Source organism: Arvicanthis niloticus, chromosome 5, assembly GCF_011762505.2.
Source record: "Arvicanthis niloticus isolate mArvNil1 chromosome 5, mArvNil1.pat.X, whole genome shotgun sequence".
In the NCBI taxonomy this organism is placed as follows: Eukaryota; Metazoa; Chordata; class Mammalia; order Rodentia; family Muridae; genus Arvicanthis; species Arvicanthis niloticus.
Window position 1 is genome coordinate 27,636,730 of NC_047662.1, and position 24,787 is coordinate 27,661,516.

Below are 24,787 nucleotides of genomic sequence, written 5' to 3' on the forward strand. Positions count from 1 at the left end.
CCAGGACAGCCAGGGCTACATGCAGAAACCCTGTCTTGAAAAACTAAAAGAAAACAAAAACAAAAATTACGGTTTTATTTGGACAAAACCAATCTCACAATGTCTCAAAAACTTTTTTAATGGATCTTGTGACTTAGTGATTCTACTTTAGGAATTAAGGATTTCATGGTGACATTTCACTGAGTCTGATGAATACATGCAAACATTAAGTAGACCTTTAGGAGCAGGGCCTGAGGCAAAACGTAGAAAAAAGTGAAAAGTGTTAGTCCTGCCTTTATTTACAGTTGTATTATGTTAGCTATTGAGTTTTACATACATTTTCGTTTTTAAAATATTCAAATTAGTCATTTTAGTAGTATTCACCTGTAATCCCAGTACTTTGGGTGCAGCAGGATTACTCTCAAGTTTGGGCTTCGTCTGGTCTATTTAGCAAGTACCAGGCCATTTATGGCTGTACATGGAAACTCTGTCTCAAAGACAGAAACAAAACACACACACAATAAGATTACTGTGTTAAAATACTATTATAATTGTAGGAGGTTTGGGCAATCTTCCTGTTTGTGTCTGAGTCAAGTGTACATATTCATGTCAGCTTCAGCTGCTTAATTTGATATGTGACTACACATATATAATAAATACCAGTATTGCTCAAGGCTGTATAGTGTATTAAATACTCCCACCACCAAAAGGGAGTAAGTCTGAGACACCCAGAATTTTAAAAATAATTGGTCTCTGTAGTATTTTGCAAGCTTTGTTGTGATAAATACCTTAAAATTTAAAAAAAGCCAACTATTGCTTACTGCAGTTATAGTTGAGCAATATAATTGTAAAGATAAAGAACAGCCCTGAAAAATACATAGTGGAACTCTGGTGTGTGGTGGCTGTGTCTGACTTAAAATGTTTACTTGTATTTAAAACTCATTTAAGGCTAGAGAGTTGGCTCAGTGGTTAAAAGCATACTTGAGAGGACCTGTGGTTGTTTCTTAGCACCTACATAGTGGTGCTTGCAACCATATATAACTCCAATCCCAGGGATCCAGTGTCCTCTTTTGATCTCCATGGGCACCAGTCATGCATGTGTTCTACACACACACACACACACACACACACACACACACGGTAGGAAAAATCTCATACATAAATAAATAAACCTAAAACCTTTTCCTTATAAGTCATTTAATACAGTTTTTCAAGTGTTTGTTTGGAATTCTCAGACTACCCAGACATCTGGTTCTTGAACTCAAGTCTTATAAATGCTGGCATTTAGCCAGTAGATGTTATTTTGGAGTAATATGCAAGAATACATAATAATTGAAATGAGCAGAACATGAATTCATAAGAAAAATTTGTTTAGAATAATTATAACTGTAAAGAAACTAACTTTTTTTTTGACTAGAGAAAGGAAAAGACTGGAAAGAAATATACTGGAGTCACAGAGGCCCATTAGAGGTGATGGAGGGGGTGGTAGTTTTTTGTTTATTTCTACTTATTTAAATGTTCTATCGTGATTGGGTATTACTTTTATAATAAACAGAAATTTATAATATTGTAATATTAAAAGAGAATGTCAAAAATAACTTAGAAATATCTGCTAGTGTGCCAGGCTGTTTTGGTAGCTAACATTCATTTTTTATCCTTCTTCCCTCCTAGCGTCTACTAGTTTATTTTGCCCTTATTGTTAAGTGTAGTTTGTTTGCTGTTTTGTATTTCATTATTCATTAATATTAATGCTGTAAACACCTCTATAGCAATAATAAAATGTCTTGATTTCTTGAAGAATTTGTTATTTTCTCTGTATTTATTTATTTTTTTCTTTTTTAAAGGAGTATAGTCATGGCCAACAGCAAAAAACTCAAGAGGGGGAACTGAAGATTAGTGCTGTGTTTTCAGTCAGTGGCAGTCCTCTTGGTAAGAATCAGATCAGAAGAAATGAATTGTATTTATTCTGGCCAACATCAGTGAGAGGCCGTTTCTACTTGTATTAATAAGCTAGGATGTCCTCTGTTCATTTAGAATCCTTTATATTGTATATTTCATAATTAATACTGGATTCCAAACTAGCTATAGAAGAGAAAGTACCAATGTATAAAATATAAGATAAAATAAAAGTAAATTTTTTTGCTGTGAATGTTCTTTTCTTTTCTTTTTATTTTTTAAAGCTCCACAGTTGACTACTGGCTTTCAACCTTCTCTGGCATCACCTGGCATGAATAAAATGCTTCCTTCAGTTCCAGCCACAGCTGTTCGAGTTTCCTGCTCTGGTTGTAAAAAAATCCTCCAGAAGGGGCAGACTGCTTATCAGAGGAAAGGGTCTACTCAGCTTTTCTGCTCCACCCTGTGTCTCACGGGATACACAGTTCCACCTGCCCGCCCACCACCTCCTCTCACCAAGAAAACTTGTTCAAGTTGCTCAAAGTATAGCAGAGTTTTAAATTATCTTTTGTTTTTTTATTTTGCTTAATGCTTGTTTCTTAACCTGTGTATTATTTGCATTTCAACTTTGCTGTAGGTTTTTCTTGTAAAAAAAAAAATCAACAACGCAAAAATACATATTATTTAGTGCCACCATGTTGCTGCTTTCTGGGAAGTACTCAATCTCTTTTAGTTCAACAACTGATTTTTAGACCAATCCTTTCATCTTTTTAAGTTAAGATTTCTTAGATTCTACTATTCTAGCACTGAAGCATTTTTTTCAAGAGTTTTCTGTGTAGCGATGGCTGTCCTGGAATTGACTGTGTAAACCATGCTGGCCTTGAACTCATCCAGATCACCCTGCCTCTGTCTCCTGAGTGCTGGGATTAAAGGTGTGCACCACCACCATCCAGCTCTGCATGTATGTCTTTGTACCACATGTGCACTTGGTGCCTTCAGAGGTCAGAAAAGAGTGTATAGCTGGAGTAGCAGACCATTGTGAGCTGCCATATTGATGCTGGGAATTGAAATCAGGTTCCTTAGGAAGAATAGCTGATGGTCTTAGCCTTTATGCTATCTCTCCAGCCCCTTATGCACATCTGTTTGTGTTCATTTCTCAGGGATAACTGAAAGAGTTAAATTTGGTTGTATTATAAAGTAGCATTGCAATTTAAATTACTGTATTTCATGTATCCCAGTGTAGAGTAGACTTTAGTTTCCTTTGGAAATTCTGCTTTTGTAACCTTGCTACTCCTTAAAGAAGAGAAACGCCACAGGTTTTTGTTGTTGCTGTTGGAGATTTTCTTTTAAGGTTATCCAGTTTGATATTTGCATTTCAACAAACACAAACAGAATCACAAACAGAAAAATCTAACATCTAGAAACTTTTTAGTAATGAAATAATACTCAGAAAATTTTGTGGTTTTGAGCATTCCAAGACTTTCAGATCAGGAATGCTTAATCAGCAAAATCTCTGCATGTGTTCCAAAATCTGGGGAAAAAAAAAAAAGTGAAAGTTGAAGCAGTTGTCCTGTGGATTTAAGAAAGGGTGTGTTCAGTTCGAAACAGTTAGTGTGTGAACTTCCTGATACTAAAATTTTATCTGGTGGATGTTTCTCTATATGCGACTATATGCGTCTATATGCGACTGAAAGTGATAAAGAGCTCTGCATGTTGATTAAAAAACGAGATTAGGAAATTTTGTGTCGTTCTATTCAAAGTTAAAATTAATTTAACAATAATATTGATGTTTTGGCGATTCAGAATTTGAGTAATAAATTCAAGCAATCTATTAGAAACTGTAGTGCTTGTAGTTAGTATATTTAAAAATTCTAAGTACAAAAGCCATGTGTGTGGGGCTGCAGAGATGGCTCAGCGGTTAAGCGCACTGCCTGCTCTTCTAGAGGTCCTGAGTTAAATTCCCAGCAGCCACATTGCATATGTATTCATATGCATAAAATAAATAAATAAATCTTTAAAAAGCCAGGCGTGGTAGTGTACTCCTTTAATCCCAACACTTGTGAAGCAGAGGCAGGTGGATCTTTAGAGTAGGAGGATCTGAAGAAGAGGTCTACAGAGTGAGTTCCAGGACTGCCAGGGCTACACAGAGAAACCTTCTTGGTGAAAAAAGCATAACAACAATAAAAAAAAATTAACCTAAGGAACCCCACCCCCCCACCCCCATCTGAGTTTATGTAAAGTATTCTTATAACAAAAGTGACAACTGATGTAATACGTTAAGTAACTTTAGCCATTTCACCATGAAGATATCCTTTAAAGCATCATATATAGTAAATATACAGTATTACCTGTCAGTGTTGAATATAATATAGCAGTTGGGTTTACAACTAATAGTCTGAGTAGACACCTAATATTATTGAGTGATTTTTTTTTTTTTTTTTTAAGAATTATTTATTTTATGAGAGTACACTGTAGCTGTCTTGAGACATACCAGACAAGGGAATCAGATCCCATTACAGATGGTTGTGAGCCACCATGTGGTTGCTGTGAATTGAACTCAGGACCTTTGGAAGAGCAGTCAGTGTTGTTTGTTTGTTTGTTTATTTATTGGTTTTTCGAGACAGGGTTTCTCTGTATAGCCCTGGCTATCCTGGAACTCACTCTGTAGACCAGGCTGGCCTGGAACTTAGAAATCCGCCTGCCTCTGCCTCCCAAGTGCTGGGATCAAAGGCGTGCGCCACCACTGCCCGGCCAGTCAGTGTTATTAACCACTGAGCCATTTCTCCAGGCCCCTAAGTGAATTATTTAATGACCTTAAGTTTAGAGAAAAGGTATTAAATTAGTATTACAGCTATGTCTTCGGTCAGGTGATTTTCCCATACTATTTATGGCTAAATTAATTTACCCAAGGCAGAGTTCTTTCTTTCTACTGGTTTGTGGTTTTAAAAACGAATACTTAGCTGTTTTGTCTAAGCTTTTATATTCTAGTACATGCACTATTAGGTTATTTCATGATTGAGTTAGACTGAAAACTATGATTATTTTAGCTTTCTTCTTTGCTGTTTTATTATGAAATAGTTTGAGTAGTTGATGTAATAGCTTTACTTGTTCATCTTTAACCATCTTAGGAGTCAGGAATTTCTAAGACATCAGTGATACTTTTTTCCCATGAGAACCATAGATATTTCTATAAAGATTTATCATTTTATTTTTAACAATATAAACTCAATGTCTCACCTTTTATGTATATATTTTTAATAGTATGCAGATGAGGTCATGTGTGTGCATATGCACATGTGTACAGGTGTATGTACATATATGCACACAAATATGAAAGATAGAGGATAACCTTATCCCCAGGAATGCTATATGCCTTGTTTAAGACAGAATATCACTGATTCATTGACTTGGAGCTTAGCACTTATTCTAGGCTGACTTAGAATCCTTAGGGACCTCCTGTTTCCCTCAGGTATCCTCTTGTTTCAGGGATCCTCCTGTCAGGTCTTTTCTAGCATTGGTATTACAAGTGCTTATCACCATGCCTGGTTTTTTTATTTGGGTTTTAGGTATTGAACATAGGTCCTCATGTTTTCAAGGTTATGCTTTTACTGACTAAACTGTTGTCCTAGCCACACCATTTGGATGATGGATGGATGGATGGATGGATGGATGGATGGATGGATGGATGGATGGATACACACACACACACACACACACACACACACACACGTATGTGTGTATATATGTATATATATATACACACATATATATGTATATATACACATGTACATATATATGTATATATACACACACATACAAATATATATAAACATACGTATATATACATATATGTAGGTATATATGTGTGTGTATATTATAAAAATAGTAAATTTAGTGTGTAGAACTAAATTTAACTATAAGTATGAAGATAAATATTAAGAATGTAGTTAGGCATTTTCTGGTTTAGTAAAGTGTCAGTTGTAGGTTCTCAGCTAAGATCCATGGCTTCACTAGCCCTGGGTAGTTGGTTAGGTTCCTAGTACTAAGCATGATTTTCTTCTTATTGAGAAGGCCTTAAGTCCAGTTTAAAAGCTGATGGTTGCCCCCAAATGTATGTGTGCCACTGTTGCACTCTTAGGGTTATCATGCTGAGAATATTTTTATCATCGTTTAACATCTAGTTTTTTTTTTTTTTTTTAAGAATTTATTTATTTATTTTGTGTAAGTACACTGTAGCTGTCTTCAGACACCCATATGAGGGCATCAGATCTCATTATGGATGGTTGTGAGCCACCATGTGGTTGCTGGGATTTGAACTCATGACCTCTGGAAGAGCAGTCAGTGCTCTTAACCACTGAGCCATCTCACCAGCCCATGTTTTTTGTTTTTTTAAATAGGAGGAATGTACATGTTTTAAATGGTTTCAAATCCTATATAAAATAAGTAGTTTAGGAATATAATTTTCTTAATTTTGTTAGGTCACATTTTTTATTACATTAAAAGAATTTTTTTTAAAAATTTTCTGTAGCTTTTCTGTATATATGCTAACAGAAATGTGATTGTTTCTTCTTACTCTGCCATGAGATACAATTTAATTGGTGTATAAATTCATTGAGATCAATGAGAAATGTTATGTCCATTGCCTTGATCTATGTTGGAAATCTAATTATTGGGGCTTCATTCTTCTTTGTCTTTATTACTGATGCTTACATATTAAATTTTTTAGATGTGAGCATTTAGATTTTATATAGCAATGCTTAATAATATATCACATAGGACTAGGTAAATAGCTTATTTATAAAAATGATTGTCTTTTGAGGATGTGAGTTCAAACCCTAGTACTGGGAAGGTAAAGAGTAGTAGAGTCCTTAGCTCAGTGGAGCAGCCAGCCTCGTTGAGTCTTTGAATTCCAGGTTCAGTGAGAGATGATGTCTTGGTAGTTCGGAAGATGATTCAGCGAGTAAAGACTTAGTACCTGAATTTATTCCTGGAGGCTACAAGTTGTCTTCTGACATACAGACTTAAAGACACACAAGATAAATAAACTTGAAAAAAAGGCAGAAGGAACAACACACACATACACACACTCTGCATATACACACCACAGATGTACACATGTACACTCACAAATTTAAGATGCAATGCCCCTGTAGGCTGGAGAGATTTAGTATTTGAGAACGTTGGTTAGTCTTTCAGAGGATCCAGCTTTGATTCCCGGGACCCTTGTGGTAGCTTACAGCCATCTAATTCCAGTTCCAGGCAATTCAAATACCTCTTCTGTTCCTTGAACACACCAGAAACTCAAGTGGTGCACAGGCATTCATGTATGCAAAGCACTCATACAATTAAAAATGTTTTAATTAAAAAAAGTTGCAATGCCTTTTATTGTAAGCCTAGTTTTATTTGGTTGCGTTAATATACTAACTAAGATGGTGGTAAATGTAATATCCTGTGCCTTATTTTATCTCTGTTATCATTTTAGAGACATTTTAAATCCAAAGGATGTGATCAGTGCCCAGTTTGAAAATAGCACCACCAGTAAAGATTTTTGTAGTCAGTCATGCTTGTCAACATATGAACTGAAAAAAAAGCCCATTGTTACCATAAATACAAATAGCATTTCGACCAAATGCAGCATGTGTCAGAAGAATGCTGTTGTAAGTTACCTTTTCATTTTACTTGGATGAGTAAGTTTAATGCTTATGCTTAAAGAACAATGTTTGATTCTTTGTGTTTGATGTTTTGGCTTTAATTTGTAATTCTTAGATTCGACATGAAGTTAATTACCAGAACGTAGTTCATAAACTCTGCAGTGATGCCTGTTTCTCTAAGTTTCGCTCTGCTAACAACCTCACTATGAACTGTTGTGAGAACTGTGGGGGTTACTGTTACAGTGGCTCTGGACAGTGCCATGTGCTTCAGATCGAGGGACAGTCTAAGAAGTTTTGTAGTTCAATGTGTGTCACCTCATACAAACAGGTATTTGATCTTTTTAATCTTGATTTTTCTTCATTTCAGGGTAGTTGAAACCTTTGGGTAGGATTATGTTTGAAACGGTTCAAAATAATGAGATAAGTATTTGGTTAAGTTTTTGCATGCAAATGATATTTGCCAAATGGATATTTATTAATTCTTCTGAAATAGAGTTCTATATGTCCCAGTTTCTGTACATGCATTAAGAAATGCATCTTTTAGCCAGGTAGTGGTGGTGCATACCATTAATCCCAGCACAGAGGAGACAGAGGTAGGCAGATCTCTGCAAGTTTGTTTGAGGCCAGCCTGCTCTACAGTGCTAGGTCAATTACAGCCATAGTTTCCCAGGGAGAACCTGTCCCCAAAACTAGTAAGAAATGCATTTTTAGACTAAGGCTCTGTTGTGTTCAGACAGGGTCTCACTATGGAGCCATGTCTTCCTGGAATTTGTCATATGACCCAGGCAAATCTTGAACTTGTAGCCCTCTTGCCTTTGCTTACCAAGTGCAGGAATTATCTGCATTTACTGTCATGCCTACCTACCTAGGGCATGGCTTTTTTTCAGATGCGGTTTGTGTTTTTGAGTAGTAATTTTTAAGTGACCCAAACATAAAGCAGAATTATGTCTCATAGGGGTATCCATTGTTTTCAGTATGTAGCCTTCTGAATTTTCAAATATATTTTGGTTTTTAGTTATACTTGTTCTTTAGCAAAAAGTTCCAGATTCCATGTATGTCTGTGCATGTGTATATGTATGTATATGCACACACATATATTTTTCTTAAAAAATGGAACCACATAATTACAGTTGTAAACCAGAAAATAAAATCTTAGTAGAGTGAAGGGAATTTTTTTCCTTAAGCAGAACAAATGAGGGCTGTTCATTACTTTGTAAATTAGAACTTTGCAGAGAATAAACTGGATAAAACTATGATAACAATCTTCTATGCTGTTTGGTTTTTTTGTTCCATGTTTCACCAGTAAATTTTGGTTAAATATTAGTTTCATAATTGGTTAACCTAAACAGTGGTTCTCAACCTATGGGGCACAACTCATTTGGAAGTCAAATAACTCTTTTACAGAGGTACTTTAATACTATTGGAAAACACGGATATTTACATTATGATCCATAGCAGTAGTGAAATTACAGTTCTGGCTGGGCGGTGGTGGCGCACGCCTTTAATCCCAGCACTTGGGTGGCAGAGGCAGGTGGATTTCTGAGTTCGAGGCCAGCCTGGTCTACAGAGTGAGTTCCAGGATAGCCAGGGCTACACAGAGAAACCCTGTCTCAAAAAACCAAAAAAAAAAAAAAATAAAAAAAAGAAAGAAAGAAAGAAAGAAATTACAGTTCTGAAGTAGGAATGAAAGTAATTTTATGGTTGGGGGTCACCATAATGTGAGGAACTGTATTAAAGAGTTGCAGCATTAGGAAGGTTGAGAACCACTGCCTGATGGGACAGTAAATACTCTTTTTGTAGTGGCTTCCTATTTTATTTCATTTGCTGATCGGACTTTTTTTCCTTTAATACATAGTGAATTTATATATAGGCCACTAAAATCAGTGAATACTGCCAGTCAGGTTTTACTGCATTCTAGTCTTTTGCTTTTGGGGGAGGGGTATTTTTGTTTTATTTTGAGAGTTAGGCTTTCACTATGTAGCTCTGGGTGGCCTTGGACTCACTGTAGAAATTCAGCATTTTTAAAATTATTGGTGATTTCAGTTTAAATCTAATTTTTGAAAGGGTTTAGCCGTCTTGCATAATATATATTCATGTTTTTCTCTTACAAATGAAAAAAAATTTAAAATTTTCTGAAGGCTGTTCTTTTCCTGATAGTATATATCAGGTACTAAAAGTTGAGTCATACTTCATAAAAGGAAAAATAGAATAAAACATATAATTTTAGATTAGGTTTTTAATTTTAATTTTGAAAGTTTGCTTTTCATATATTAAAATTTGCTGTGTTAGGGACACGTTTCTCAGGTTCCTACTCTCAGTCTTCCAAAAGTACAAGGGGCTGACATGGTGGTGCATGCCTTTAGTTCCAGGGATTCGGGAGTTAGCGGAAGGAAGGCAGATCCCTGAGTTGGAGGCCAGTTTGGTTTACATGGCTAGTTGCATTTAGAACTATATAGTGAGACTCTCTGTCTTCAAAGTAAAAACACAAACAATCCTTCCTCAACAAAAAAGACCAAATTATAGAATTTTAATTTAATGAGTGATAAGACCAATCTATTATGTTTACATACAGTTTTTCATGGGGAAAACACTTAGACTACATGGATTTTAGATTTTTTTGGTTTTTTTTTTTTTTTTTTTTACCTGCTAATGGCTGTGAATACTAGGCTGTATAAAGGAAGAACAAAAGCATTAACACACAGCCTGGCTCATTGTAGATGGTTATTGCTTCTGTTTTCCTTTCTTTAATTCTAATTTATTCAAACAAACATTGAATTCAGTTTCTGTCTTGTGGGAAGACATACTTTTGATAGATAAATAAATGAAAAGATGGTATGATAGAAGTTTATGAGGTTTTGTGTATCACAAAGCATAGCTGGCAGGACTAGGTGTGTCAGCAAAAGTTCACAAAGATAAGTTTTGACTCAAGTCTTGCGGTTACTGTTCTGATCTGGGAGTTACAAGATGTTACAGATCAGTCATATGCTAATATACACACATTTTAGGGTCACGTTTACAGTTTATCACAGAAAGGGAAGATCTCAAAATCTTTTAGTTCAAGCTTGAGCAGTGTTTTCTTAAGTGTATGACAGGTACTTGCCCTTACTTTCTGTTAAGTCCCTAGTTAAGTGGTGATTGCTCTGTCAGAGTCATTGTTTTCTGCTCTCATTTTGCTGCTTACAATATGCATTCTTAAGGAGAGGATTGTTACTGAGTTTCCTAAGTTTACTGATTTCCTTAGATTAGAACTGTGCTGCTTTAAATAGTATCTCTCATAGGAAGCTCTTCACACTTTTGGCTAATATATAAAAGAGAGCCAGTTGTGTTGTGTAAAAAACAATGTTTATCAGTTATTAGATCTTAAATTAACTACTAGGTTATAACTAACACTGTTTTCTAATGAGATACACTAGAAATAAAGAAATATACCATGGAGCCATGGTGTATCTATTGCTCAGTGAAATGCTTTTCACTTTTGTATGCATACATACATAATATGCATACTCAGAATTTCAGAATAACATACTAGTTTCCTTTGTGAAGTGTCTTTCTGAAGATTGAACTGTTGATTATTTGAAGATTACTGTTTAAAATACTTCATGAGTAAGGGGAAAAAATTTATCATGCAGTGTTCTGGGAGTGATTCCTACCACCACACATAAAAAGTAGTAATATTTCAACAGAGTTAAGTTAAACATTTCAAAGAATTATGCTTTATGAATTTGGTAAAAATGAATGTTGTTTTATTCTGTTACTAGAAATCAGCCAAAATAACACCATGTGCGCTTTGCAAATCATTGAGATCCTCAGCAGAAATGATTGAGAATACCAATAGCTTGGGGAAGACAGAGCTTTTCTGTTCTGTTAATTGCTTATCTGCTTACAGAGTTAAAATGGTTACTTCCGCAGGTAATACTGCTTTCATAAACTATAAAATGTAATCGTTGGAAAATTAGTTACTACTTTTTTGCTGGCCCAATTTTTTGTCTAAATTTAATTGATTTTTAGTACAAACATATTTCACACTTTTGTCGTAAAATATTACCTGTTACCTTATTTACTTGTTTGCCTATTTATGTATCCCCCTTACTGAATGGATTACAAATAATCTTCCTTAATGTATTTTCTTTATCCATATTCAGTATATTTCAAGATCCATTTATTTTTTAATTTCAGGGTAGCTTATGATTATTTGAAATTTTAAAACTTTTTAAATGTTCAGTTACTTTATGATAGATGTGGCATGATGGAGGTTAGCTTCAGTTCCTATAGCTTAACCTGAAAATTGAATTTTTGTCTGATACTTAATTCCTCCTAGGTTTATGTGTGACTCATTAGCTTTTACTTTCATTTGCTAAGGTGTACAAGTTCAGTGTAACAGTTGTAAAACCTCAGCAATCCCTCAGTATCATCTAGCCATGTCAGATGGAAGTATACGCAACTTCTGCAGCTACAGTTGTGTGGTAGCTTTCCAGGTAGGACCTTGGGAATCTTCCTCTTCCTCAGTCAGTGAATCACCTATAGTCATACAAACTTACTGTTTCCTTGTACCAGGGTTATTTGTTTCTATTATAGCTTTTCAGCTTAGATTGTTAGTTCAGCCTATACAGTCACTTAACTGTCACCCATGAAATTTAAATGGCACTACTGAGAGAATACTAGTTTTGAAGATTATTGGATGGTTTTTTTTTCCTACATGAATGAGACTTACCTCATTCAGTCTTAAGGTGTTTAAAGACAAGGTACCTAGCTTGTTGCATTACTAGAGTCTTTCTTGGCATACAGAGGGGCATAATTTCTAGTCTTTGAACAAGTGATTAAATAGACCTATTCTTATTGTTTTACTTTTTTCAGAATTTATTTAACAAACCAACTGGAATGAATTCTTCAGTAGTGCCCTTGTCTCAGGGTCAGGTAATCGTGAGCATCCCCACAGGTTCATCAGCATCTGCAGGTGGAGGGAGTACCCCTGCTGTGTCCCCCACCTCCATCAACAGCTCCGCTGCTGCTGGGCTCCAGAGGCTGGCTGCCCAGTCCCAGCATGTTGGGTTTGCCCGAAGTGTAGTGAAGCTTAGGTGTCAACACTGTAACCGTCTCTTTGCCACAAAGCCAGAGCTTCTTGACTACAAGGTAAGTGTGGGTTCATAGCTGCTGTGCAAGTGCATGCACATTGGATTTTGAGTTAAGGTTAGCCGTGACAACTCACTGAGAACTTCTTTCTATAAAATACAGAGGAAATAAAACAGCACAGTAGACATTGATGATAAGATTTTGAGTATAAACTCAAATGTATTTTTGATTTTCTGTCTTAAAATTGTACCATTGGGGTTTTTCATTTTTGAGAAAGGGGCTTACTATGTAACTCTGGCTAGCCTGGAACTCAGTATATAGACAGGTTGGTTTTGAACTCAAAGAGATCTTGTCTGTCTCTGCCTTCTGCGTGCTGAGATTATAGAAAGTTTTGAAGTAAGAAGGATGAAAATTTCTGTAACATAAACCAAATGACTAATTATTACTCAATATTTCTTTACAGGGTAAAATGTTTCAGTTCTGTGGCAAGAATTGTTCTGATGAATATAAGAAAATCAATAATGTAATGGCAATGTGTGAATACTGTAAAATTGAGAAAATTATAAAGGAGACTGTGAGGTTCTCAGGTGCTGACAAGTCATTTTGTAGTGAAGGTAAAAAGACAAATCTTATTATCTTATTATTAGTAATCTTATTATTAATCATGGTGATGGTTTCTAAAGTAGTCATTAGTTGAAGGGATTACTAAGTCTGTTTTGTCCTTTGTACAGACACACAGTATCTTTTTATTTATTGACAGATAATTTGCTATTTTTATCTACTTAATATTATGTAGCTATTAAAATGAAGTCAAAGATCTTGTAAAGTACAGTACATAAGTTGGTGACACAGGATATATTTGACCCTGTCAGCTTGATGGAGAACTCAAAGACCTTTATTTAGGTCTTCATTTTTAGATGGAAGGTTTTAAGTTCCTGTAGCACCCTCAGTTTGTGTTTCTGAATAGGGATATCAAAGTGAAATTAAGTTATTTCTTTTTTTTAGATTATATTTATATCTAAGAATGTTTTACTTGACTCTAAAATGGCAGTGTTATCATTCTTGACCAGTGGCTTTCAAATCATTTGACTGTTGTATAAATTAATTACATTTCACATTGCATCCTACTATAAACCTAGGATATTTTCACACTCCGAATGAAACAAAAACTTCATGAAATGAAACTTACTATATATAAATATATATATATATGAAATATATAACATATTTCAGTCAACACACACAGCTAGCTAGTTTTGATCCTGTAACTGACTTCATGACCTATCAGTTGGTTAAGCCCCATGTGTGCAAACATAGTTATTATTCAGCCCATTATTAATTTTATCTTTTCTGATTTCTTAGGTTGCAAATTACTTTATAAACATGACTTGGGAAAACGCTGGGGAAGTCATTGTAAAATGTGCAGTTATTGTTTACAGACATCTCCCAAATTAATACAGAATAATTTGGGTGGAAAGGTGGAAGACTTCTGTTGTGAAGAATGCATGTCTAAGTATACAGTTTTGTTTTATCAGGTAAAAAAAAATTCACATTCCTAGGTTTAGAGAGAATTAGCATTAGGTTCTTTTTCTTAATTCATATACAGGGACTTAAATTTATTCCTTTTGTTTTTAACTTATTGTAGAAGATACAGCTGATTTATGGTGTTAAAATATGTTAATAATTATTTTACTCACTTATTTAAATACATGAATCTGAATTCTGAAAAAATTATTTAATTAAAAAAAAAAACCTTCGTTTTTGTTTTTGTTAAATTTATTTATGTGCACAGTAGTGCATATATGTCAATGTAGGTGTATGCATGCCATGGCTTATGTGCTGGAAAGAGTTCATATGAGAACTTGTGTGGGCATTGTTTCTCTTTGTACCATGTGGGTCTGAAGATTGACTTCAGGTTATCGGGCTTGGCCATAAGTGCTTTTACTACTGAGCCTTCTTACAGGCCTAGAACTTCGTTTTTCAATTGCTACTTATTAGGGTATTCTACATATATGAGTTGGTTTTTTAAAAAGAGATTTTTTTTTTTTATGATGTCATTGTTAGGATTGGAGTGATGTCTCAGTGGATAAAGTAATTGCTATACAAGTGTGAAGACTGGATTTTGGATCTCCAGCACTCACATAAAATTCCACATGTAATTCCAGTGCTTGGATGCAGAGCCCCAGAGAGTAAGCTGGACAACTAGAGTATAGTTAATGAGCTCTGAGTTCAACTGACAGACATTCCTGTAGTGAATAAGATAGAGAGTGACTGAGGAAAGAACCCCTGCCTGTGTCAGTGTTGGCCGCCCGCCCTATGTTTGTTTAGATAGATGGTAAAATGTTCAAGCACATGTACTAGACACACACAGACACAAACTTTTTAAATCATTAGTATATGAATATTTACCATTTTCGGATAGTCACCTTTGACTTGATGATTTAAGTTCTATGAATAAAGCCTTGAGAGCTGGCTCAGCAGTTAAGAGTACTAACTTCCAGAGGACCTGAGTTCAATTCCCAGCAACCACATGGTGGCTCACAGTCATCTGTAACGGGATCTGATGACCCCTTCTGGTGTGTCTGAAGACAGCTACAGTGTACTCATGTACATAAATAATTTTTAAAAAGCTCTATAAATGAAAGCAAATATGCTATCTTGTCAAATTACGCATAAGTATATAAACAAATATATTAACTTCAAATTTAAAAAATTTGTAAGTTCTAAAGTTCATTTCTTGTTATCCTGATTTTATTCTGTCAGGCTAGAGATATTTTGTTTGTTTTTTAACTATTTTTTTTTATTATGCGTGTACTGGTTTTTCTGCCTGCAGGTATGTCTGTGCATCATATTTGTGCCTGGTACCTTCAGAGTTCAGAAAAGAGGCTGTCAGATCCCCTAGAACTGGAGATCATTGTGAGCCACCATGTAGGAGCTGGGAATTGAACCTTAGGTCATCTGGAAGGGCAACCAAGTGCTCTGACAGCTGAGCCATCTCTGTAGCCCCTGATAATTTGTTTCTTCTTTACTCTTTTCAATGTGTTTCAGATGGCCAAATGTGATGGTTGCAAGAGACAGGGTAAACTCAGTGAGTCATTGAAATGGCGAGGTGACATAAAACACTTTTGTAACCTGCTTTGCATCTTGATGTTCTGTCATCAGCAAACTGTATGTGATCCACCTTTACAAAACAATACAGGTAAACTGCAGTGAGGAGTAAGTGAACTCTTACCTGTACAAAGAGCTAATTACTTTATTTCTACAGATTAAAATATATACGTTGTCAGTAATTTTATGAAATACAAATCTTATTGTGTTCAAATACTATTAACAAGCTGGGCATGTTGTCACATGCCTTTAATCCTAGCACTTGGGAAACAGGCAGGCAGATCTCTGTGAGTTCACGGACACCTAGGACTGCTTAGAGAGACCCTGTTTCAAAACAGCAGCAGCCACAACAGTAACAAAATTAAACAAATACCATTAACATTTAAATAATTTATTGAATACCTGAAAGCAAATGATTTTATCTATCAATTAATGATCAATCGAGAGAGATAGGATTTCTCTAAGAGAGTCCTAGCTGTCCTGGACTAAGCTGGTCTTAAACTCATAGAGAGCCACCTCCCTCTGCCTCTGAGTGCTGGGACTAAAAGCTTGTACTACTATACCTGGCAGGCAAATTTTATTGTAGCTTTCTCTCAGAATACTGACTCGGCCCTACTCAATTTTCTGGAAAAGAGTGATGTTTACAATTTTAAAATTCTGTATACACTTGGCTTCCATAATGAAAGATTTCAGATTGCTTATAGCAAATGAAATGATGACTGAATCACATGGACCTTTAAATATACTATGTATGTATGTATGTATGTATGTATGTATGTATGTATAGTCAGGCTAAGGGGGTGATCAAGACTTCCAGAAGAGTATGAGCCATATAGTGAGTTTGAGGCTAGCCTGGGTTACATAGTGAATGAGGCCTGTGTCAATCAACAACCAACTATATACATATTTAGGGCATAAAAGTCTTAGAAGCTTTGTGATTTGGAGCACAAATTAGTTCCGTTTTGAAACCCAGAAGAGTCCAAGTCTAGTACCCTTGTGAGGAGAAGCAAGGGCCTACTCTAGAAGCTTCTTACAAAGTCCTTCACTTACGAAGGTAAAATTTTAGAAACATCTTTGTCTTATATTCTCATTAAATCTGCTTTGTGATTGTCATGGGTTGGAATTGTGCCTTTGGACATTTTTGTTGGTTTTAAGTGAGATAGATGCATTTCCATACAAAGGTAAAGGGCATGAGGAACTAGCAAGTTTCATTAATCAAAAACTAGCAATCAGTGCAGTAATTTAAGTGGGAAAGAAAAGGTATTACACTTGATCTTAACCAAAAGGCCAAGAAGTGATAAAACAAGTGTCATTATTTCAGAAGTTTCACTGCTCCATAGCTACTTACTCAATCATAGAAACATTGGTGTCCTTTGAGCTGTTGCTTTCTATGTAAAACATAAATAAATTATGTGAGCTTTGTTCTTTCCTTCTCTTTTAACCAGCAAGTATTTCCATGGTTCAAGCTGCTTCTGCAGGGCCACCCTCCCTCAGAAAAGATTCAACTCCAGTTATTGCTAATGTGGTATCTCTAGCAAGTGCTCCTGCTGCTCAGCCCACAGCAAATGCCAACAGCGTCTTACAAGGTATAGCTTGATTTGAATTGCCTTTCTTATTACTTGAATTAAATATTATATGTGATAAGTTATTTCTCCACTGGGAAAATGAGCCAGTTCTCCACTGGAAGAAAAAAAGCCATATTAGAATATATTAAAGGTAAGTCAATTGGGAAGCTGCTGTCAGGTGAATTCACTGACACTGCCCCCCCCCCCATACACACATAAAGACCAAGGCCAAGGAAGTCACCATAGGGGTGAGTGAGAGGTGGTAAGAAAGAGAGAAAGGGTGCATATGTAAGGGGAGGGGCAAGATCCAAAATGCCTGGATTATATAGATAAGATCCTCTGGAATAAAGACAGCCCATCCCTTGGGTGGTAGGTTCAGGGTTGGGGGCAGGATATATACCAGGTAGAGACTGAGGAATGCTGGGAGAACCTGGAGGCCAATTCTGCTTTGAGATGTAAAATACACACCTTAATCCCTTGTCCCTAAACCAAACTGTATGTAGCTCCTGTATGTAGCTTGCAGCATCACTGATGTGCACCATGCTGTTTTCACAAGCTCTCCATCTTTTTTTCTTGTTTTATACTTTGAAGTTTACTGCTTGCTTTTACCGAATTAAGTGGAAAGTTGCATATCATCATGACTAGTGATTATGGGCTGATAATTGGCTTTAATATTTGATGTTTAAATTTAAAAATCCTAAATTTTTGTTTGAATTTCTATTAAGGTGCAGTTCCAACAGTAACAGCGAAAATCATTGGGGATGTAAGTTAATTTGTTATTACTATATTTTTCATGTCTATTACATAAAGGTCTGAGCTAATATACTCTATTGAGTAATAGAATTGCTTATGAATACAGTTTCCATTATCTAATCCGGTCTTTTATATACCTTTATTTCTTTGAATGCTTGGTAGTTACCTTTATATAATGAATTACTGAAAGTTTTTTAAAATTATGTGTAATTAAAGCAAATGTACTGGTGCCAGTCATGTAATCTTAGAGACTGACTGTGTTGGGGGTTGTTAACACCCACACTAAGCTTCTTCACTCCCATTCCACGTTAGTCATACTATATATAACTTTTTTTCTACTCGACAATGTCTACATTGTCTCTTGAGTGAAGAATAAAGAAAGAAAATAATGAACAAAATATATGATGAAATAGTGATGTTTCTTGAAAATGTCCCTAGCCTCTGGGATAATTTTTATGTTTAAGTTACTTTTTAATTTTTTTATGGTGGCAAACTCTATGCCCCTGAACTGTAGTTTCAGCCCTTCAAGTTACTTTGAGTGATCACAAGTAATTCCATAAATGTTGGTTACATCTTTTAAGACTGTCTTAGCCTCTAAGTCAGTCAGGAAATAACAATTCTTATTTAAAACTTCCCATTGTACTGATTATCAGTGTTTTACAATAAACTTATTGGTATTTTTCTTGATAAGCAAATATAGTAAGTACATTGAATCAGTTGATAGTTATTAAAATATTCTTTGGTTACTATTAACACTTCAGGCATATGATGCATTTGGTTTACTTACATGTTGGTTCTTCTATGGAATTCTAATGATACGTCTTTTAAAGTTGAAATTTTTCTAATTACTCAAAACATTTTGAAAATCTTTTGGTTTCTGATTTTTTTATTTTTATTTTCTTATTTTTTTTTAACTAGGCAAGTACTCAAACAGATGCCCTGAAACTTCCACCTTCCCAGCCTCCAAGGCTTTTGAAGAACAAAGCTTTATTGTGCAAACCCATCACACAGACTAAAGCCACCTCATGTAAACCACATACTCAAAACAAAGAATGCCAGACAGGTATGTTTCGTGGGGTCTGTTGTTTTATTTGGGGCAAGGGAATGTAGCATTTGATTACCTTGAGTACACTGTTTCCTGCTTATATGGATTGCCCAGTATAGTTTGCACAGTTTGCCTGTGAATAAGACCTTTCTCTGTCTGAGGCTTAATAAGTTAGCTGAAATAAAAGTCAATTCATATACTATGAACACAGTTAACTTCTTTATTAATAACTAATGTAGGCTTACTATAAACTTTAGAATAATGTAGATAGGATTTGAATTCAGAGATGTATTTGTTTTTTAATGTGCTATTAAGTTTATACAAATTAATATTATCTTTTCATTTGTGTATGTGTTCATTTAGTGGTATGTATATATAGCTTTATGCTTCTTGGCATATAACACCTATCCCCGTTTTCTCCTACTATTTTAAAATGTCATTTGCATTGGTGGTGATGGTACATACTTTTAATCCCAGCACTTGGGGCAGAGGCATGTGGATCTCTTGAGTTTGAGGCCAGCCTGGTCTACAGAGTGAGTGAGTTCCAGGACAGCCAGGACTACAGAGAATCTCTGTCTCAAAAAAAAAAAAAAAAAAAAAAAAAAGTCATTTTCACTAAGGTTGGTGGTGCATACCTTCAGTCTTAGCATTTATGAGGAGGCAAACAGAGCTCTGACTTTGAGGCCAGCTCTGTAAATAATCTGAGGTAGAGTTATAAGGATCCCAGTGGTTTTTTGTCTGTCAGTTTTTAGTTACAACCTCCATCTTGTGAATGAAAGCTGATTGGAGCATAAGCTTCTTCTTGGCCACATACATCAGGAATTTGTTTGTTTTTACTATTTTATGTATCTGAGTACACCGCTTACATGTATATATGTGTACTGTGTGCATATACCTGGTGCGCATGGAAGTCAAAAGGACTTTGGATCATCTCTGAAAGGAATTAGAGACATTTGTGAGCGTTCCTGTGGGTAATGTGATTTGAATCTGAGCAACAAGTGCTTTTAATTGCTAAACCAACTCTCCAGCCCTCCTATTGAGTTTTCAAAGCTTTAACTGGCTGTTGAGAGTACAGAGAAGTCCATTTATTATTAACACAGCCAGTCAGAATTTAGCAGTCTTTTCAAGTTGTACTAAGCTGAGCTTAAGTGCTGAAGCAGGTAGAAATTTTAATAGAGTTTTTTGAAGAAATATTTCTGTTTGTTTTCCACACTTAAGGCAGTTGCCCAAGAATTACTCTTTTATATAGTCTTCATCTTCTTTGATTGTTTGCTTGTGTTTAGATAGCTTCTTTTGCTGCCAACTATAAGTTCCAGAATTTTCAAAGTAGAAAAGAATCCTAGATGCAAAGGTGTCATCCTATAGGCTGTTAATCCTGAATAAGATGCACACAAGTTAACTGAGACCCACTTAGGATGTTCCTTTCTGTGGAGTTGAAGATTCATCCTTTGTTTTACCTATATGGGCATGCATGTGTCATGGTGAGCGCATAGAGGTCAGAGGACAACTTGGTTCCTGGGAATTCTCATCATATCTTTTGAAGTATCTTATTATTATTTTCAACAATGGCTGTACTAATTCATAGTGCCCACTAGGATGTTAGAGAGGCCCCCTTTCTCTGTGCTTACCAGGATTTTTTTTACTTCTTTTTTGATAGTAATCATTCTCAAAGGGATAAGAGGGTATTTTATTTTAATTTTTTGTTTTTTGTTTTTTTTTTTAAGATTTATTAATTTATTTAATGTATATGAGTACATTGTCACTGTCTTCAGACACACCAAAGAGGGCATCGGATCCCATTACAGATGGTTTTGAGCCACCATGTGGTTGCTGGGAATTGAACTCAGGACCTCTGTAAGAGCAGACGGTGCTCTTAACCACTGAGCCATCTCTCCAGCCCTTTAATTTTTTAAAATTGATTTTTATTTATGTATTTGTGTGCCTTCTTGCCTGTATGTGCACCAGGTACATGCAAGTGTCAGCAGAAGCCAGAGAAGCTATTGAGTTCTCTGGAACTCAAGTTACAGATATGAGACCCCTGATATAGGTGCTGGGAACTAAACCCAGGTCTGTTGTAGGAGCAGCAAGTGTACTTACCTGCTGAGCTGTCTATCTAGCCCTGTCATTGTAATTCTGACAGACAGTTCTCTGGTGATCATTATTAACATTGAATATTTTTTATTGGTATAGTCACTGTTTGTCATTATAATGAAATACCCAAGGCAGATAATTTAAACAGAAATGGCTTATTTAGCACCTGATTTTGGAGATTATCACACAATGTTTGGGGATGCAATTTCTTGGCTCTTGTTACCCTATGGTGTGAGTAACATAGATGTGAATATCTTTGGGAACGAGCAACTGATTCCTTTACAAGAACAGATCAACTAATACCCTATACTTCCTAATAAGAGTATGGCCCTCACCCCGGTGACCTTAGGTTCTCCTAAAGGTTCTACCATCCATCAGCAACACCATGTGGACAAAGTGAGACCATTTGACCACTTACAAACAGGTTATTTGGGTTTTTGCTGTTTACTTGTTTGAATTTCTTCTGTATTCTAGATATTAATCCCTTGTCAAATGTATAGTTTGCAAATATTTTTTGCCATTCTGTAACTTTTCTCTTAGCTCCCGGATTGCTTCTATATATAACATTTTGAGTTTGATGTAGTTTCTCTGGCCAGTTATATTTTGTTGTTTTTGTTCCTGGAGTCATACCTTTAAAATAAAAACCTTTTCTCAGAACAGTATACTGAATTTTTAAAAATTATCTAATACTTTAATTATTTTGCTTGTCTTGCATTAAAATCTCTGATTCATTTTGAATTTTTTTTCTTTTTTCTTTTTTTTTTGTCTTCTTTTCTTTTATTTTTTAAATTTAGTTTTTTGAGCCAGGGTTTCTCTGTGTAGCCCTGTCTGTCCTGAAATCACTATGTAGACCAGGCTTGCCTCAAACCTGGAGATCCATTTGCCTCTGACTCCCAAGTGCTGGGATTAAAGATGTATCACCACTGCTTGGCACAAATTCTCTTCTTTTATGATGGAATTTCACTAAGTCATTTCTAACTCATTTTTTCTGTATGTGCTTTTTTCATTAGAAGACACTCCAAGTGAGCCCCAAGTTATGGTGGTACCAGTCCCTGTGCCAGTGTTTGTTCCCATACCTCTTCATCTTTACACCCAGTACACTCCTGTCCCCTTTGGGATTCCAGTTCCTGTGAGTAATCATTGAGAGATGAAATCTAACTTAGCTTGCATTTTCCTCATTTAAAATTTTACAGCTGTGTAATAAAATGTCATACTTGTCGGTTAAATATACCTACCTCATTTTGGTTGGCTGCTGTTATATTGCCTTTGTTACTTATTTAAGAGAGTGTAGACATTTTCCTTCACTCATACCTTATCTTCTGAAAGAGTGTTATGATGTAGCATGGTTTCTCACACATGTAATCCCAGTACTTGTGAGGCTGAGGAAGCAGGATTTGTGCTCCAGGCCAGTTTTGGCTGCAATGAGACTCTGCCTCAGCATAACACAAACAAGGGCTGGGGAGTCAGAGGAACTGGGTTTGAGTCACAGCACCCATGTAGTGGCTTACCTACTTGTAACTCCAGTTCCAGATCTACTGCCTTCCTCTGATCTCTGTGGTCACTAGACATGCATGTGGTACACAGACATACATGTAAGGAAAATATTCATACACATAAAGTAAGTGTGACAGCAGCTAAAGAAAAAAAGAAAAAGTTAGTTTTGAGATCATTCAAAAAGAAAAATCAAAACTATTTATGTTAGAATTCTAAATTCTGGGCCAGCGAGGTGGTTGAGTTGGTAATGGTGCTTGCTGTTCAGTCTAGCTAGCCTGATCATCTGAATTCAATCCCTAGAACCTACATAAAGGTAGAAGGATCAAAGTGACTCCACACATTGTCCTCTGACTGTGGCAAATATATCCACCTGAAGAACATACTAAAAAATAATAACAACACTACTAATAATAGGAATGCTACTATTACTGCTACTAATAATGACAGAACAAAAATTAAGAGTCCCAAACTGTAGAAGAGGTAAAAGAATATTCCTGTCATTATTTCTTACTTTCTTTAAAATATATTGACAGTTTTGAAACGAAACTGATTTTTATGTTGTAGGTTTATTCTTTTGAAGGACTCAGAAGCACTTTGAGTGTCTAGAAAAGTACTTAGTAGTTGTTGTTTTGTTTTTCATAATTATTTTTGGTTTTCAGACAGTGCCACTAGGTAGCTCTAGCTGGCTGCAGATATAAAATGTACTCTGTAGACCACACTGCCTTCAAATTTCAGAGGTCCACCTGCCTCTCCCCTTCCATCTGCTGGCTTTAAGGCATGTGCCACTATGTGCAACTTGCTTACTAGAGTTTGGGTTTTTTTGTTGTTGTTGTTGTTTTTGTTTTGAGACTGGGTTTCTTTGTGTATCCCTGGCTGTCCTAGAACTCTCTCTGTAGACCAGACTGGCCTTGAACTCACAGAGATCCACCTGCCTCTGCCTTTTGTTTGCTGGTATTAGAAATGTGTACTACCACCACCTGGCTTAGATTTTTACTTTAATCATTCTTGTCTATTAAAAATGAACTACCAAGACTCATAAGTCTTATCAATGAGAATATCTTCCCCCCCCATCTCCATTATTTTAGTACTTACATCATTACACAGATTCAGACAAGAAATTTATTGTGTAAGAAACCCTCAGGCTGGGGAGATGGCACACTTGGCATAGTACTTGCTGTAAAAGCCAGGCATTGTTGTTCACACCTATAATCCCAGTGTTTGAAAGTCAGAGACAGGAAGATGCCTAGATCTTGCTGGCCAGCCTCTCTAGCCCGTCTACTGTTTCTGTGTTCTGGGGCAGACCTTGTCTCATAAAAATAAGATCGTAAACAACTGACCAAGATAACTGCTGTGTACCACCCCCCCCCCCACACACACACACACATGGGAAACATAAGAAACCTTCAGTCCTTGTTTTTTCAGATGCCTGTTCCCATGTTTATTCCATCCTCTATGGATAATGAAGAAAAAGCCACTGAGGGCATTGAAGACATTAAAGAGAAACTTGCCACGCATCCATTTGAAGCAGATCTCCTTGAGATGGCAGAAATGATTGCAGAAGATGAAGAAAAGGAGAAGACTTTATCCCAGGGAGGTTGGTGCAATTTAAAAAAAAATTTTTTTTTTTGAGATCACTTATAATTCTATAATTTTGTTGTAACATTAAGTTTTATATTATTTTCGTTTTTTGTTTTTTTGTTTTTTGTTTTTTTTTTTTGGTTTTTCGAGACAGGCATTTTTGTATTTTGTCATTACATTCAAACCTATGTTCCATGCCCAAGAATCTTTAATATGTAATCAACTGCATGCTGATGTTGGCTAATTAGAAGCATAGGACAGACGCCTTGTTGTCTCAGTTACCTATAGAGAAGTCTGATTCTGTTAGTTTGGAATAAGGATGATACTAGATGATGTTTATTTGTGTGTGTTCTCACAGTCTAGACAAAGTTCTAGTGTATTGTGTGTTTTGCTGCATTTAGTCTTCATAACCAGCCTGTGAAGGGAGTATTGGTTACCTTATATTTCTCATCTGCCGGAAGCCTCCCAGCCCTGAGAGGGTAGTGGCAGGGGGCACAGAGTAGGACTCTAGTGATGGCTTTAAAGTCTGAGGGTCTCAGGGTTTTCTGGCTCTCTAGCCT

The 24,787-nt window shown here is 35.9% G+C and overlaps 1 protein-coding gene across 4 annotated transcripts in view; it reads left to right on the forward strand.

Moving 5' to 3' along the window:
* Zmym4 (zinc finger MYM-type containing 4) overlaps window positions 1-24,787 on the forward strand; it is a 115,106-nt gene that overhangs the window by 58,943 nt on the left and 31,376 nt on the right. For 3 of the 4 annotated variants that reach the window (XM_076934189.1, XM_076934191.1, XM_034502175.1), the window contains 15 exons: window positions 1,824-1,908; window positions 2,160-2,415; window positions 7,355-7,529; window positions 7,639-7,851; window positions 11,282-11,432; window positions 11,883-11,998; window positions 12,378-12,653; window positions 13,057-13,207; window positions 13,956-14,128; window positions 15,642-15,792; window positions 17,147-17,287; window positions 17,992-18,029; window positions 18,938-19,082; window positions 22,166-22,284; window positions 24,072-24,243. In XM_076934189.1, the coding sequence (XP_076790304.1) occupies window positions 1,824-1,908; window positions 2,160-2,415; window positions 7,355-7,529; window positions 7,639-7,851; window positions 11,282-11,432; window positions 11,883-11,998; window positions 12,378-12,653; window positions 13,057-13,207; window positions 13,956-14,128; window positions 15,642-15,792; window positions 17,147-17,287; window positions 17,992-18,029; window positions 18,938-19,082; window positions 22,166-22,284; window positions 24,072-24,243 (2,362 nt within the window). The remainder of the gene's footprint in view (window positions 1-1,823; window positions 1,909-2,159; window positions 2,416-7,354; window positions 7,530-7,638; window positions 7,852-11,281; window positions 11,433-11,882; window positions 11,999-12,377; window positions 12,654-13,056; window positions 13,208-13,955; window positions 14,129-15,641; window positions 15,793-17,146; window positions 17,288-17,991; window positions 18,030-18,937; window positions 19,083-22,165; window positions 22,285-24,071; window positions 24,244-24,787) is intronic. The other variant, XM_076934190.1, reaches the window with a different exon arrangement.